The sequence below is a fragment of the Sylvia atricapilla genome, chromosome 8, assembly GCF_009819655.1.
Source record: "Sylvia atricapilla isolate bSylAtr1 chromosome 8, bSylAtr1.pri, whole genome shotgun sequence".
Classification (NCBI taxonomy): domain Eukaryota; kingdom Metazoa; phylum Chordata; class Aves; order Passeriformes; family Sylviidae; genus Sylvia; species Sylvia atricapilla.
This window is the reverse complement of record NC_089147.1, coordinates 16,628,033-16,643,748: the sequence shown is the minus strand read 5'-3', so window position 1 is coordinate 16,643,748 and position 15,716 is coordinate 16,628,033. Positions and strand designations below refer to the sequence as shown.

Genomic DNA, 15,716 nt, shown 5'->3' with positions numbered 1-15,716 from the left:
GGTGAAAAGTTTCAGTTTAAACTTTTCTTTCCAAAACGCTCACAATTTTTAAGGAAGAAAAAAAAAAGGCAAAAAAAGAAAGAAACCTATAGAGCAGCTGTTCCTTCCAGCAGTGGTCACACCTCCCTCTTCAAAGATGAACTAATTAAAACTAATTAAATGCCCCACTTGCCGGCCTTTAAAAGCCAGGCCCTCCACCAGGCGGGAACACCTCAGAAGGTGGGGTTACTGAATGGAGAACTTCTTGGGCCAAGGATTTCCGGGAGACTTGCACTTCCCTTGCTACGAACTGTGAGTGTTCACTGTTGGAATACACAAACAATCTGTTGGGTTGGGGTGTTGTTTTGTGTGTTTAGGATGAGGGGTAAGCCTACAGAAGCAAGTATGGGACCTATGCTGTTTCTGCTTTTCCGGGGACTTGACGCCACTTGGCCTCTTCTTTTGCGTGACTTGTGGCCTTGCTCCCTTGCTCTCCTGCTGGGCCGAAGGGACTGTAATAACTTGGTCTTTCTCTGAGAAACGTGGTGGGAAACAGAACCGATGGGACGTGTAAACGTCCTCCATCCGCCTCCCCAGCGTTAATCTGAGGAGTTATGAGATCCCCTCCCTTGCTCAGGAGAGGAGTCACCCCAGTATTTCGAAGTGCCGACCTCACTTCCCTTTTCTCCCTGCCCCGTGTCCCCCAGAGCTCAGGCAGGTGCCGTCTCCTCTACAAAGCGATGCCGCCCTGCCCGTCCCCAGCGCCCACAGCTCCATCCCCGCGGGGCCACTGCTGCCGGGGCTGCCTGGGCCCTCCGGCACCCACCTGGGAGCCCGCGGGCCGTGTGTGTGCCGTGTGTGTGCAGTGTGTGTGCCCAGCTCCCGGCGAGCCGGGACCGCTCGCTCGATGCCAGCCCGGGCGGCTCTGGGCCGGGGATGGAGGGACGAGGCCGCTGGGCTGGGCTTTCGGCACCCGCGGCACATCGGTGGAATGCGGTACGTGCTGTGCGCCGCAGCCTTTAGGTGGAATACGGTATCGGGGGCCTGGGGCGCGGCCTCCACGGCGCCTCTGGCGGAGTGGCGTCTCTATGGTTCCGGGTGCGGCCCAGCCGGGACGGCGAGCGGGCGGGCGCTTCCTGCCCGGCCTCTCTATGGTGACTTTCCGGGGGGAAGGGCCGCCGCCGGCGCCGCGCGCCTGCGTGTGCCGGGCCCGCCCGCCCCCCGCCGAGGCCGCTGCCCGACGCGCAGAGCGGCGCCGGCTGTCAGCGCTCGCGGCGCCGCCGGTGCGGAGGAAGGCGCGCGCCCCGGCCCCCGCCGCGCCCCCGGGGCTCCGCGGCGGCAAATGGTGGGGCCGGACGATGCCGGAGCTCCGGGCGGCGCAGCCGTGCTTCCCGCGGGCCGGCAGGAGGCGGCGGAGGAGGAGGCGGCGGAGGAGGAGGAGGACGGGGAGCGGGATGGGAGCCGGGGCTCGAGCCGGCGGAGCGGCGGGCCGGGGCAGGAGCGGCTGCTGCAGCGTTACCTGGCGGCTCTCGGCCCCGCCGCGGCCGCGGGTGGGAAGCGCTGCCCGGAGAAGCCCGCCAACGGAGCCGCCTGCGCCGTGGGCCCCTGCGGGAGGATGACCAACGGGGACGTCGGCTTCCTGCTGCCGCCGCAGGAGCCGCCGCCGCCGCCTCCTCGGGCGCGACGGGATGAGCCGGGGCCGGAGGAGGAGGAAGCGAAACTGCAGAACGGGGGCTTCCTTCCCTGCCCGGCGGGAGGCGTCCCCTCGGGAACCGCCTTGGAAGAGCCGCTGAGGAGCTGCCGGCTGCGGAGCGAGGCGGAGCGGCGCGGGGGGGCGGCGGCCGAGAGCCCCTCGCCGCCCCGCAGCCCGGGGGGAGACGCCGGCGGCCGGGCGCTGGCCGCCCCCGGCTCGCGGACCTGCCGGGACCGGCCGGAGCCCGCCGCCCTGCCCCTGGCGCCCCTCGGCTTCACGGACGTGAACCTCAACTCCCGCAACACGTACGAGGTGAGCCGCCGCCGCAGCGCCCCGGAGCACCTGCCCCACGGAGGGACCGCGCCCGCCGAGCCGGCGCCGCCGCCGCAGGAGCCCGCGGAGAGGGCCCGGCACCGGGGGGGCATCGCCGGCGCTGGCAGCAGCTTCGCCGAGTTCTTCACCAGGTAAAGGGGCCGGTGAGGCCGTCCCCGCAGAGGCCGGGGCGAGGGGAACGCAGGTGTGCCGGAGCGGGTCACGGCGGCCGGGGGTGGTCTGCAGGGGCTTACTGCGGGTCACCCGGACGGCGATTCCCACCCTGACGGGCTTTCCCGCTAGCGAGCGGATACTTTTAGCACAGGCTAGAGGCTTTGGACGTGACAGTAAGATGATAAAGGCCGTTTTACTGCTACGAACTACATGGACTTCAAACTGGAATTTGCTTCCTGCACCAGGGCATATCACTGAATAATCACAGTGGTACTCATTAAACCGCTCGGAGAATAAAGCGAAAGTTGTTGGTGTGGGAAACCCCTTTCAAATTGTCGTGGAAATTGCGGTGTTATAAAGCATTTGCTACTTGTTGCCGGTGTAGATAAGAGTTTGCCTATTTAGCTCGAAGCGTGTTGTTGAAAACTCCAAGGACGTTGTGCTTTGACTGAAGTTCCTAGCACAAAACCGAAAGCTGTGGAGCATCCAGCTTTGTCGCCTAGGATCTCTGTCACGTTACACACTCTTTAGCATACTACCCAGGAAGTGCAGCTGGCCTATAATAATTTATAGCACACTCTGTATTACCTTTATTATGTTTGAAGTGAGGAGTTCAATTTCCAGCAGTTTTTAGTTTCCCAAACCGAGGGGTTATAGTCGTTCAAATCACTCTGGTAGGGCAGTAGTTCCCTAAGTGTTTTAAGATGTCAGAATAAGATTATTCTATTAACTGAAGAATTGAGGTGGGGGAGGTTTGATGCCAAATTGAGAAATGGGCTCCCTCTGCCAGCTCTCAGGAAAGGGGAAGATGTGTTCCTGAGGATAAGGATAGTAGCAGTTGAAAAGTAAGTTTTGTGCACCCACTTTGTTTCAGGGATGGACTGAGAGATGTCCTGCTATTCCTACTATTCCATATTAGTGTTCTTCTTTCTCATGCTTTTTTCTTTTTCCCTGTATTATGTGGACTGCAGTATATGAGAGTAGCTCAGTTGGTTGCAGCATGGTGCTAATAATGCCAAAGTTGTGAATTCAGTCTCTGTCTGGGCCATTCACTTAGGGTTGGACTCTATGATCCTTGTGGTCCCTTCCAAGTCAGAATATTCTGTGATATTACTTTCTTTTTGCCTCATTACTTGAACACATCAACCAGTAACATTTGTATTCTTGCTTTTTGCCCCAAATCAATAACTGATTGAAATTCTGGAGCATTTTCCTCAACAATGCTGTGGTTTAACCTCAGGTGGCAACTAAGCACCACACAGCTTCTTGCTTACCACTCCCTCCACCCCTGGCCCCAGTGAAATGGGGAGGAGAATCAAAAGTAAAACTTGTAGGTCAAGGTAAGAAAAATACAATAATTTAAGCAAAGTAAAATATAATAATAAGAAATAGTAGCAATAATATAAAGAAAAAACCCAAGTGATGCGCAACACAATTGCTCACCAGCCGTTGATTAATGCCGGACCCTGTCCCCATACACTGATCAGTCCCTTCTGGGTAACTCCCCCAGTTTATGTTCTGGATATTAGGTTTTATAGTGTAGAATCCTTTTGCCCGGTTCAGATCACCTGTCCCAGCTATGCTCCCTCCCAGCTTTTTGTGTACTTCCTCACTGGCAGAGAATGAGACACAAAGTCCTTGACTTAGGATAAGCACAACTTAGAAACAAACAAAACATCAATGTGTTATCAACATTGTTCCGGTACTGAATCCAAAACAGAGCTCTGTACCAACTACTGAGAAGAAATTAACTCTATCCCAGATAAAACCATGACAATAGAAAAGTCTAAACTTGGTGTGCAGTAGAAGTTGTCAATATACACTGATGTTTGCTGGTTTTAGTAAAGGCCTTGGGCAATACATGAAGAAGTTTAGTTGCTTCTATCCTGACTAAAGCTATAGTACAGATGCTTCAGTGAAAGAGTGGCTCTCAGCAAATCCCATTTCACAGTACCTGACTGGCCCAGCTGGCTGTGCCTCTGGTGCATTTGGCCTGGTGAGCAATACTGACTACCTTCAGTTTTGCCTGTACATCCATAGAACAGCCTTAGTTACAGCTGACTTAATTCTATCTACCAAAATAAGATTGACTAATGAAAACTTTCAGTGATTTTCTTTAAAAGCAAATTCAAGCTTGTCTTGCTTGATATATTTGTCTCTAGAGACATAAATAATAGATTGGGTAATATCCATTGTTATGAGAAGTGGTAATAAAACTTTTATAACATTTTCAGTAGTAGTTCTTGTCTTCTGAACTGATATGTCAAAAGCTTAGACTTCTCACTTTTATGGTAAACTGCCCAGATTCATTCAAAGCTGACAGTGACCAATATAGCTGGGTTATCCTGTAGTTCTTGAAAACTAGTTATTAAAAACCAGTAATTAGAACTGAAATGGTATAAAAAATTGTCCTTGAATGTTCGTAGCAACTCTACTTTCTTGTGAAGCTCTCAGGGAGAAGGTTGCTTGCATTCTTGAATGTGCACAGGCTCATAAATCGTGTTCCTCCCAGAGTTTGAGTTGTACCGAATGGCTGTGTACCTGAGAGAGAACAACTCATTTGTGTGTCAGTGTGTAGCTGCTCCCACAGTGTAATAAAAAAAGGTACTGAATGTGCTGCACAGGTAGCCCAGCAACCTGGAATATCTTATGTAGGATGTTTTGTGCTTGTAATGTTCTTCACTGAGTTTGCAAACTGTCTACAATTTGGTATCTCCCATTGTGGTTTTATAATAGCCATAATTATATGGAAAATCATCTAAGAGGTGGGCATTTCTTGCCAAATGCTTAATAAAAGAGAGAAGGCAAGGGGGAAGTCCTACTGCCTTCAGCTTTATTGTAATTGCTGTGACCGAACAGCAATCACAGTGTGTTCAGACAGATCTGGGTTAGGAGGCTGCTGGTTCCAGCTGTTCCAGCTTGTTCCTAGCTCTTCAGTTATCAGACTGACCTGCTTCATAGTTCTTTGAAATAATCCATGTTAATTGCCTGTCTTCATTCACTGAACCAGAGATAAAACTGATGAGGTGAGGTGGAGGAAAAAGCAAGCAGCTGTCATTGGATGCATCTTATCCATAATCTGTGTCAGGGAGAGTGGCTGTGCCCTTGAGATTGTCATTAATAATTACTTTAAGATCCTTGGAAAGTTTGCATTGGTTACTAGAACCCTTTTTTCAGGTAAGTATTAGGTATGAATATATGGCCCTGGGATCTTAAGTTGTGCTTGTGCCAAATCATTTAGCCTGTCAAATCAGTACTAATAACTTCTAAGTGAAAAATATTTGGTTTTGCTTTACCTCTTGTTTCTCTATACATCTGAAGTGGGATGCCACAAGTAGATCAGTATGTGAAGCAGAGTGTCATGGCAAGGCAAATTGCATGGTTATGGTCCCTTGTGTCTGCTGTGCTGCTGTTTTGGTCAGAGCAATGAAAGGCTTCTTGGAAGTCACCTGTCACTGCTTTGTAGTCCTGCATATGATTCATCATGCACTCTTATACAGACATTGTTCTTCTGGTTTGTGGTCTTACATAGCAGCTTACAAGGACAATGCTCTCTTCTTGGGTTATTGGATCGCTTTTGGGTAGCCCCAATGGGTTGCTACTGGGTGCAGAATAGTTCAGTGAGCAGGAGCATTGCATGAGCAGTTGAATTAAAACCATGATGATTACCTTGACTGCAGTATGCTCTAAATGTGCTGCTCTGGGGGACAAAGTAACCAAAACAGAACAGTAAACCAAAAAGGTCAAGCAGCAGCAAGTAATCCAGGGCTGAGATAAAGACTTGGTGATGCTGTAGCTCTTCTAAAGATGAGTTCTACTTCATAGTTCTGTAGGTAGGTACCAGGCATCTTTTCAGCTTGTGTGGATATTGTACCTTTCTGAATTGTGTATTTACTAGACAAATTTAGGTATCTGGTAGTTGGCAAAGTTTCTTATTCCTTGATTCAAAGCTTACTGTTGACAACAGTCATATTTGCTTTTTTTGTGGTAGAGCACCATTTTCCCAAGTACCTGTGTTCCAGTATTCACAGAGATTAATTCATAACTGAGATTAATTCATAACTGCTGCTTCTTCTAGGTCTTCGGGGTGTGCTGTGAGAAATAGGTATAAGGGGTTATAAGCACATGTGGCTAGTTGGCACACATATTCTAATGGAAACTGTCTTTAGTGTCATACTTCCTTCATTGCCCAGAGTGGTTGTGTTTATTGTCCAGAAGTTTTGAAGAATACTCACTTGAGGAGATGATGGAAAATCGAAAGTCAGTATTTGTAGGCACAAAGTACTAAGAAGTCACTGAAGCTCATGTCTTTGTCTCCCTCATTGTGAGTAGGTAGTTCTTCAAAAGCTGCTAATCTTGCCTTTACAAATGTCCTTGGCACAGACTGTGCAGGGAGGTTCACTGAGTATTGTTACTCAGTACACAGTAGTTTCTCTAACTCTGTAGTTTATAGTTCAATTTATTGCTAAGTACCACTTGAAGCTTTTTTGCACTACATAGGCATCTGCCTAGATGGGTCTTGTGATGGTTTAGTACCAGAATCAACATTTCTCTTAGAGAAAAGCTCTGCATGCATAAATCATCATGAAACTTCAGGGGATTTACTGTGCACCTACTGTGCACATATTTCTTCTTCTCCCTAAGAAGAAATATGTTTAGTGGACTTTTGATCAAAAATAAGTCAAGTGGGAATGAGCTGTCCTAGTTGTGATAGCCTTCTAAACCTTTCATTCATGTAAAGATAAGACAATAGATTGAGGGTTCACTTCACAGTGCTTAATTTCTATTCTGGTATTGCCTGTGCCTATATCTTGATCAGATCTTGCTGAAAAAACTTTTTAATTTTGTGTTTTATTTTTGATTTTGGTGTTGTTTTTACATTGTCCAGATTAAAACAAACCAAATGAAAAAAAAGTACAGATATATTGTCAATATACTGAAAAGATAATTAGAGAGAAGAGTTAAGGGGATACATAAAAGCTTTCCCCAGAAACCATGAGGGCACCCTTTGCCCTTCTGTTTTTGGGCGCAGTTGTTTTTGCTTTCTGTAAGTAATCTTGTAACCTAAGTGAACAAGTGGATACATATAATTGCTTTGAATTAAAGCTGACTGGAGAAAGTAAGCTAGAGTGCCTGGACCTAAATCTGTGGGCAACTTCAGTACTATTTCCTGAGTTAAAGACATAAGTAACTTGGTAAAAATAGGAAATGTCATTCATATTATCAAGTTGAGAAGCTCCTCTGTAGATTCTTCCTTTGTATTTGCGAAGTATGATTTATTTTGTGAAGTTGTGATGACATGTTGGCCAGTTTCTGGCTTTCAATGAGTGTTTCACCGTAGATAAGATGCTGTTCATCCATAGAATCAGTTTGGTTAGGATGTCTATTAACTAGCAAATCCAAGTTAAATTTCAATAGTTCAAGCTGAAGAATGTTACATTGATTTAATTCTGGTTAGGTTTCAGAAGGCCATGTTGCTCCAACTTGTCTGCAGCAAGTCTTTCCACAGCTACCCCCTTAAGAAAAAAAAGCTGACTGAATAGATGTCAATTCTAAAACCTTAGAGCCATATGTATAGTCTTTATCAATCCATAATGCCTAAAGTATTATTAGCAATTTTTCTATTCTCCTTGGTGGATAGTGTAATGGACAGTGTTATGTTCTACATTGGTACATATATTTGTGCTGGGAGTTTTGTAATCTTAATATGAGTTTTCATTAAGTAAGTTCTCATTAAATAATGCTGTGGGGGTTTTTTTTGGGGGGGGATGTGTGGATTTTTTCAAGCCAAACAGCTTAAATTGCTGGTTTTGTAAGCAGCAAGCTGTTGGAATCATAGCTTGTTTTGCTAAGGAGTGTTCCACTGAGGCATTTAAACTTAATGTGAAAGCAGCTTCTCTCTTCCCCTGCCCCTTCATTTTGCAGAAGGCCTTTTCATTCCTTGGTCTCTTCTGCTTATTTGGGGTCACACAGTTTCTCCCAGAGTATATTGAGAGTAGTGTGACAAAGTGAACGGGACCTCTCTTCTGAATAGACTATGACTAAAAGAAGAACGTTTTACATGGGAAAAAAACAACCAAAGGAGATCACTTAAATCACAGCTGGTCTCTAAGAAAGGGATAGTTTCATGCTTTTGCTGTCTTGGCTGTTCAGTTATTCACTAGGTTATTTTGTCTTGATTGCTGAGGAATAAAAAAAGGAGTTTAAGGGGTTTTGGTCACATTTCATTCACATGGATGCAAAAATTATTACTCCTGTCTTCAATTTCTTGGAACTATTGAGGTAGTTTATGATATAAATTCTGTCCTTTTAAAATCATAATTGGTCTTGTTTGTTGTTCAGCTTGGGAGGAACTGAGTTTGTTGAACTGGGTGGTTGGCATTGCTTTAAACTTTGCAGCCTCTGTGTGTGCATCTGTCTTTATATTATTGCTTTCTAAGGAGGTGAAGCATCATTTCTGCTTCATCTCTCTAGTACTGCAGCCTGTTACCCAGGTTCATTCAAACCTCTCAGAGTTCGACAGAGCTCCAGCATAAAAATCCAACAGATTTTTGAATCAAGTCTGAACACAAGGAGAGCCTGCAAAAGAGACTGATAATTTGGCTCTGTATTTTCAGAAACCAGTCAGCTGTGCAAGCCACCTGCAGAGCATTTTGCTCCTGGCTCGATATTGGAATAACAGTCTGAAGAAGAGTGTGGATGTTGTGTGGATGAACTTATGACTTCAATTAGTAGAAAACTAAGTTTTCGTGGTCATAGATGAGTTTATTCTTTCAGAACTCTTGAGAGCCAAACACAAAACTGGTGTTCTAGATTCCTTTCCTGCTTTCTTGGGGCCTGACTGAAAAGAATAGCTGTAGCCTAGAGGAGTACTTTCCTACAATTTTTCTCCCTACTCCAAGGTACTCCTTTCTTAAGGAAGGTATGTTCAGTTTCCATTGTTATATTGGGAAGTTCTATTTAACATGCTCTTGGGTAAGTGAAAGAGTGGTTTTTGATCATGTAGCATCATAGAAGCTTCCTTGTTGGCTCCCCTTGCCTGTGACATTTGTTGGTCTAAACTTTCTGAAGGGCAGCTGTAGGAATGGGCAATCTGAGCTGGGCTGTGGTCAGGCCTCAGACCTTGCAAGCCTCTGTCCTGTCTCTATTGCTTCAGTTGCCTAGTGCATTCATGAGTGTGGGATCTTGTCTGGCTTGCTGCTGGGCAGTAATGAAGCAGTTTGTATGCCAGAATGCTTTAAAACTCGAACGATCCACTTGCTGTCAAAGGTATTTGTGTTTGGCATCTGTCTGCCTTGGATAGGAGGGGTGGTTTAGTCTGGACAACAGGAGGCTGAAGGGAGACATGTCACTCTACAAATACCTGAGAGGAGGTTGTAGTGATGTGGGTGTCAGTTTCTTTTTCCAGATATCAAGTGACAGGGTGAGAGGAAACAGCCTCAAGTTGTGGCAAGGGAGGTTTAGGTTGGATATTAGGAAAGGTATCGTCACTGAAAGGCTAGTCAAGCATTGGAACAGGCTGCCCAGGGAAGTAGTTGAGCCACCATCCCTGGAGATGTTTAAAAGTCATGTAGGTGTGATACCTGGGGATATGGTTTAGTGATGATCCTAACAGTGCTACATTAATGCTTGGACTAAATTATCTTAGAGATATTTTCCAGCCTAAATTATTCTATTATTCTAGCTTTTTCTTGTAAATTGTGTTTTGCAAGTTTGCTGTTCCTCAAATTCTGTAAGTAGCAGCATGGTAGACTGGAAAACTTCTTCCTCATTTTTAAAAAAGTTACCAGGAAAAACTGAATTAAATCAGTCCCCCGCCTTTTCATTTCAGCTAATAGATAAAAAGTTAATTATTGCATTTCATAGTATTTTTGCAATTGATCACTGAAACAATGACATAAAACATCTTGTGAATTGGTAGTTGCAGCTGAAACCCAATGTGCTGAGTGACTGCAAAGGTACTCTAGTAATACCTTGCTTGCAGTGCTACATTGTGCAATCAAGGAGTTGACAGGCACTCGATCAGGCACCAGAAACGAAAAATATTAACTGAGGCTTAACCAGGCTGGTCAGAGTTGCAATCACTCCTGGGACAGTCTTCAAAATAAAACTGCCTTGTGTTTGAACTTACAGTTCACAGGCTTGTAGACCATGTCAAAGGCTGGAAATCTTTATCACCTTTGTTTTGAAAGCATACATTGTATAGAAACATTTGAACTATAGATATAGTGACTACTCCAATTAAGCTGGTGAGTTTTGCCTTAACTAAAAGTGAGTCACTACTAGAACAATTTCAGGCGGTTTGTTTAATTAAGTTGTGCTTTGTGAGGTATCTTGGTGAGCTGATTGAAGAACTTGCTATTGTCAGGAAATAGAGGAAATGTGTCATCCATGCTTCTGGTATTTATATGATCCTCTGTGAGCTGCTGTAGCTCATTAAGCTGGAGAGTGAAAAATGCTGATGATTTTCTGTGGGAAAACCTTTTATCTAGTGAGCTGGATTGAAACTCAAACTATAGAGAGACTTGGAACTAGTGCAGCAAAAGGATTGTAGGACATTACTTGTCAATGGAGGAGAAATGAACTTCCCCATCATGTGGATTTGTGGGAGGAAGGGGTCTTGTGCCTCTAGCACCATTTTGCTTGGAGTATGTTGCTCATTAACTAGCTGTGACTTTACTGGAGTAGATATTCCTGGCCATGCAAAAAATACCAGAAAATACAGATTCTCCAGTTCTCACAGCTGTGATCTAAGACTGTTTTAAATACTGTAGGTAAGTGACATTTGATCATTATTAGAGAAAATTGACTGCAGTGTTTGGTGTACTCTCAAAATAGCTTTATAACTACCTGATCAAATATGAAGATGATAGAACAGTCTGGCATAAAGCTCTGTTTTGCTACTTCACTCTGAAAAGTAAAGACTGATTTTCTTCCTGTATTTGTATCAAACCATTCTGAAATTTTACCCTATCAGTTACCTTGCTTATGTGTCTGTGTGTTTATGGATGTTTTTGAATGCTTGAACTGCTTGTAAAGCTGGCCTGTGCAACAGCTCTTTGTTAGGAGTATAATGTAGTGTGGTAAAATGCTGTTTATCAGTGAGCGTTCTGTACAAAGTGTTCTGTAATACTGCTAAACACTTTCAACTCTAAAACTTCCCAAGTGTTTGTGTACCTGTAGTAAAACTGTTCTGCTAGCAGAATGTGTCAAGCCACTGGTATCCACTAGGAGCTTGATAAAGAGAGTTGACCTAATTTAGTCTCATCAGTGCAGTTCCGTGATAGTTTTTGTCATTCTTTCTGTCTTCTCCAAGGCACCAGAAGCCACCTCCTTGCCACCCTCTCAATACTTAGCAGCTAATCCTTGACTGTTGATTAAATTTCAGGTATACTTAATTGTAGCCAAGGCTTTAGTTGACCACTAATATAAATGGAGACATCATATTTAAAAAAAATACTACAAGCTTGGTCTTGCTGAAGATAGTTGTTGTTCTGGGTAGGATTTTTGTTTCCCTATTTTATTTGTTTTTGGAGAGGGGTGGGGAGTGGAGAGAGGCTGAAAGCTTGCTTGTATAGCACTTAAGACTGCAGGTTCAGAATATTACAAACGTTGAAGCTCCTTTGGAGAAGGTAGTTTGGGATATTCTTTGGGTTGTCTTGATGCAGAGAGAAAGAGGAGATTTTTACATCTAGAAGGTGCTAAAACTAGAAACCTCCTGTAACAAATCTGTGGTTGAGGTAATAAAATTAAAAGAGAAGCTTGTATCTAGATGCTGCTTTTAGCAAAATGGTGGAAAATATGAACAGTAAAATTGGTTGGATCACATCTTATTCAGTATAGGGCAGAACTTTGAAACTTGTGCTGAGAGCAATCATAAACATGTTGGATCAAAATGGGCTGACACTTGAAGCTATTGAAATTAAAAATGTAGAATGCTGGTTGCTCTGCACACTTTGTTAAGTGGCTAACCAAAAAGGTTTTATTTCCTTTCAGTGATTCATTATTTATGTTTAGAGTTGAGTTACCTTTGTTCCTGCACATAAATTATTGAAAAGTCTTGTTTAAAGCAGAGGGGCTAATTCTGCTTAATAAAGCAGTGGGTTTTGTCTGCTGTTATTTCCAAATTATTGCCCATGAGACCTTAATAGAATGGCCAAGACTCGACTATGGAGAAGAATTCTGCTGTGTTCTTAAGCAGCTTTTGTGTTTTATGCCCGGTAAAGAGATGCCAATATGAATGTAATAGTCCTTGTTATGTACTTGACTATAGTCACGAGGAATATGGAATTGCAGGCTTGTAGGTCTTCAGAATTTGTTCCAGAAGTATGGTTTTAAGTAAAAGCTACTCATTTTAGTGTTTTCTGTCTGTAAAAGTGTATCTATAGCATTTCCTGGAAAATGCCTCTTCCAACTCCTTACTGATATAGCTCTCTGGATAAAGATTGTTGGGTAAATAAGTAATTTCCTTATCAGCTCGTCTTTCATCTAATTCAAATTTCAACAAGTTTCAAACGTACTCCTATTTTGTATGCCTATGAAACTTACTAAAAAATTAGCATAGGGTAGAGCAAGAGCAGATTGCATGTACAAGCAGAACCTCATTCTTTGTGGAGATGCAAAATCAGTTGTTTTGTAATATAAATGCAGTTTTTAGTGAATTTTGTTACTTCATTCCTTTTACACATTCTGAGGTTTTATTGGAATCAATAGATTGTTAATGTTATTGCAGAGAAATTTAACTTCAGGGCTTTTAACTGCATTTTTGTAACTATATTAAAAACACAGAGAAAATGTACTGAGGTTTTTTTGTCCAACTTGATGCTCATTTGTAGCATTACTTCTGTGCTGGATTTCCCTTCTAAGCCTTTTTGATTCTGTGAGGAAAAGCTATATATGATAGAGTGAGGATGTTCTTGATGGGATGCTGATTCCTTCCTGTCTGTGTGTTGCTTCCCTGGATTTAAAATGATGCAGTTATGCAGTGTTTACTAACAGGTACTAGATGTTTAATCAAAAGGAAAATCTAATCAGCCCTCACTTCCTCTGTCAGTTCTCGTGGCTTTCAAATCTTGTTTTCTCAGCCTAACAACTTCCCTGTTATCAAAGCTCTTGAAAGATGGATGCAATGAGAAGAAATGATTGATGATGGAAAATGACAGTAAACTGGATAGTTGTGTGTAAAGTAAAAGTCAGAAAAAGATTTTGACAGTTAGCTTTTTTTATCTAAAAAAAGGAATTTTTACTATGCTAGTATAATTTGAGGTCTCTTTTTGGAGCAATTTTATTTGTACATTAATGAGTAAACATTTTGAGCAAGCTCGAAGTTAACTTGTAAGGATGAGAAATCAGAGAGTAGTAGTTTACCTTTCAGCATTGAGATATAAACACAGCATTAATTTATTTGTAAAATAGTTCAAAATTCTGAATATCTTATTTGGAAAGAAAATGTTTCTTTGCCACAGTCTGTATTTGCCAAGGATGCCTACAGTTTAGTGGTTTTGTTTTGGGTTTGGTTTTTTGGTTTTGTAGTTTGAGTTTTTCCTGTTTTTTGTTTGTGTTGGTTATTTGAGGGGATGTGTTTTGTTTGGGTGGTTTTGTCTAGCACAGTGCAGTATTTCAAATTAAATTTATTTGTATATTAAACATATATTTGAACAGTAAGGAGGCATACTTTCCTCATGTAATGATGATCACATGGTTTATGCTTTCCTCTGAGATCACTTGAATTTTGCCATTTTTCTGTAGTGCAAGATGAATAAATTAGAGAAAGTAGTCTCAGTTTTAGTATGCTTTATTCATCTTAAAAGACTCAGGTGTAATATCCAACACCTGAAATCTGCCTATGATTGCTAAAAGTGTCAGAATAGGTGAAGCTTGAGCCTGTTTGTGCAGTTCTTATGATTGAAAGATTGGGAAGGAAAGCTACTTAGGGTGTTGCTGGGATGCACGAAGCAGTGGAATACTGATAGCCTGTTGTTTGTTGCGCACAGTGGACTTGTACAAAGGGAAGATCCATATGTATCTTTGAAAGAACTTCAGCAAAATTATGTGTGCTTGAAACTAGATTTGTTTGACATTTTTGGTCAAACAAAAGATTCTTGTCAGACTCTTGTTCTTGTGGAGAGGTGACTCAATTATACCTCGAGGCAGAGTGCTGGAGATGTATCTACCTTGGAGCCTTTCCTGCCTGCTGATGTTTGTGGTTGCCGCTTGTTCAGAGCACTTCAGCTTTCTCTGAGTGGCTGTTGTGCAAATACAGCACAGTCTGGTTTTGGATAAAATTTAAGATCAAGGTTGAAGTAATTGTCTCATATTTTCCAGTAACTTCCTCTAAATTTTGGAAATCTCTTGTCCTCTTGGACTGACCTATAGCTAGCTTGGAAATCAGAAAGAAGTTTTTTATGTTGAGATTTTTTTTTTGGAGGGGGAAGCCAAAACTCCAAAGTAAATAAAAAAATTCACCCGAGTATCAAGTTCCACCTGTCCCCTTCTGAGACTTAATTCTAGCTGCACTTAGACTACACTAATTAATCTTAAATAACAACAAAAAAGTGAGTTTAAAAGCAAAAGTGGAGTGGAAACAAGTAATTTCTGTAGTAGAACATAGTGTTAATGTCACCTGTAGAAATGATTAACGTTTCTGAATTGCTGTACCACCAGTATAGTGAAACTTGCCCAGACTATCCTGGGCACAAGCAGGAATAGTTGAAGCAACGCTGTTAAAAATAAGGGGAGAACCCACCAGTCATAGCTGTCATTACAGCTGTTGGAGTTGAGTGATCCCACCCCATAGGTTTGTTTAGCATAATCCAAACCATGTTAACAATAAATGTCTTGGTCTGTGCCAATAACTTCTCATTCTCTGGCGCTTCATTTAGCTTTTGAGCTCTGCAAGGCACCTACTGAAACATTTTGGTGTGTCATTTGAGAGTGCTAATATGTGTTATATAAAAGAAGAAGGGGGGAAAAAAAAACCTTGCAGGTTTCCCCCGGGCTTTTGTAAACGAGAGCTTAAATCAATTAACTCATTTAATACTTCTATCCCATGGGTCCTTGCAACAAAAAGAATTGTTCAGTTCTGAAGTGTATGCTCTTTTTTAAGGAATTTTGATGTTTTCAAATGGATTCTCTACCAAAATGCTATTGACTTTTCAGCCATTTCAATAGTTGACTCTTCCCAGGACCAGTGAGACTCATGAATATTCTAAGCAGCAGCAAATACATCAAATCTAGTACAGTTCCTGCAGTTCAGTGAATGTGACTTGTAAGCATTCACAGATGCTGTTCCTTAACAAGGCTTTTGTAAAACTTTACTGCTGTCAAGAACACATCAGATGTGATACTGTTAGCTGCCAAAACAATGGCAATTAAGAAGTATCCTTCCATCTTATTTGTAATCCCTCATTAATTTATTTTGGATCAGAATTTCTGTGTGAAGTTTATTATGACATGATACAAAGTTTTACCAGCTTTTTGCCTTCACAAGAAACAGACTTCATTGAATATGTGTTTAATAAAAGTAAAACTTCTTTCCTTCCAGCCTACATTCTGGAAA

At 42.9% G+C, this 15,716-nt stretch overlaps 1 protein-coding gene across 1 annotated transcript in view; it reads left to right on the top strand.

Moving 5' to 3' along the window:
- Positions 1-1,130: 1,130 nt before the first annotated feature.
- TBC1D12 (TBC1 domain family member 12) overlaps positions 1,131-15,716 on the top strand; it is a 41,588-nt gene continuing 27,002 nt past the window's right edge. Inside the window, 2 exon segments of the mRNA XM_066323845.1 lie at positions 1,131-1,248; positions 1,251-2,136. Coding sequence (XP_066179942.1) covers positions 1,131-1,248; positions 1,251-2,136 — 1,004 coding nt within the window.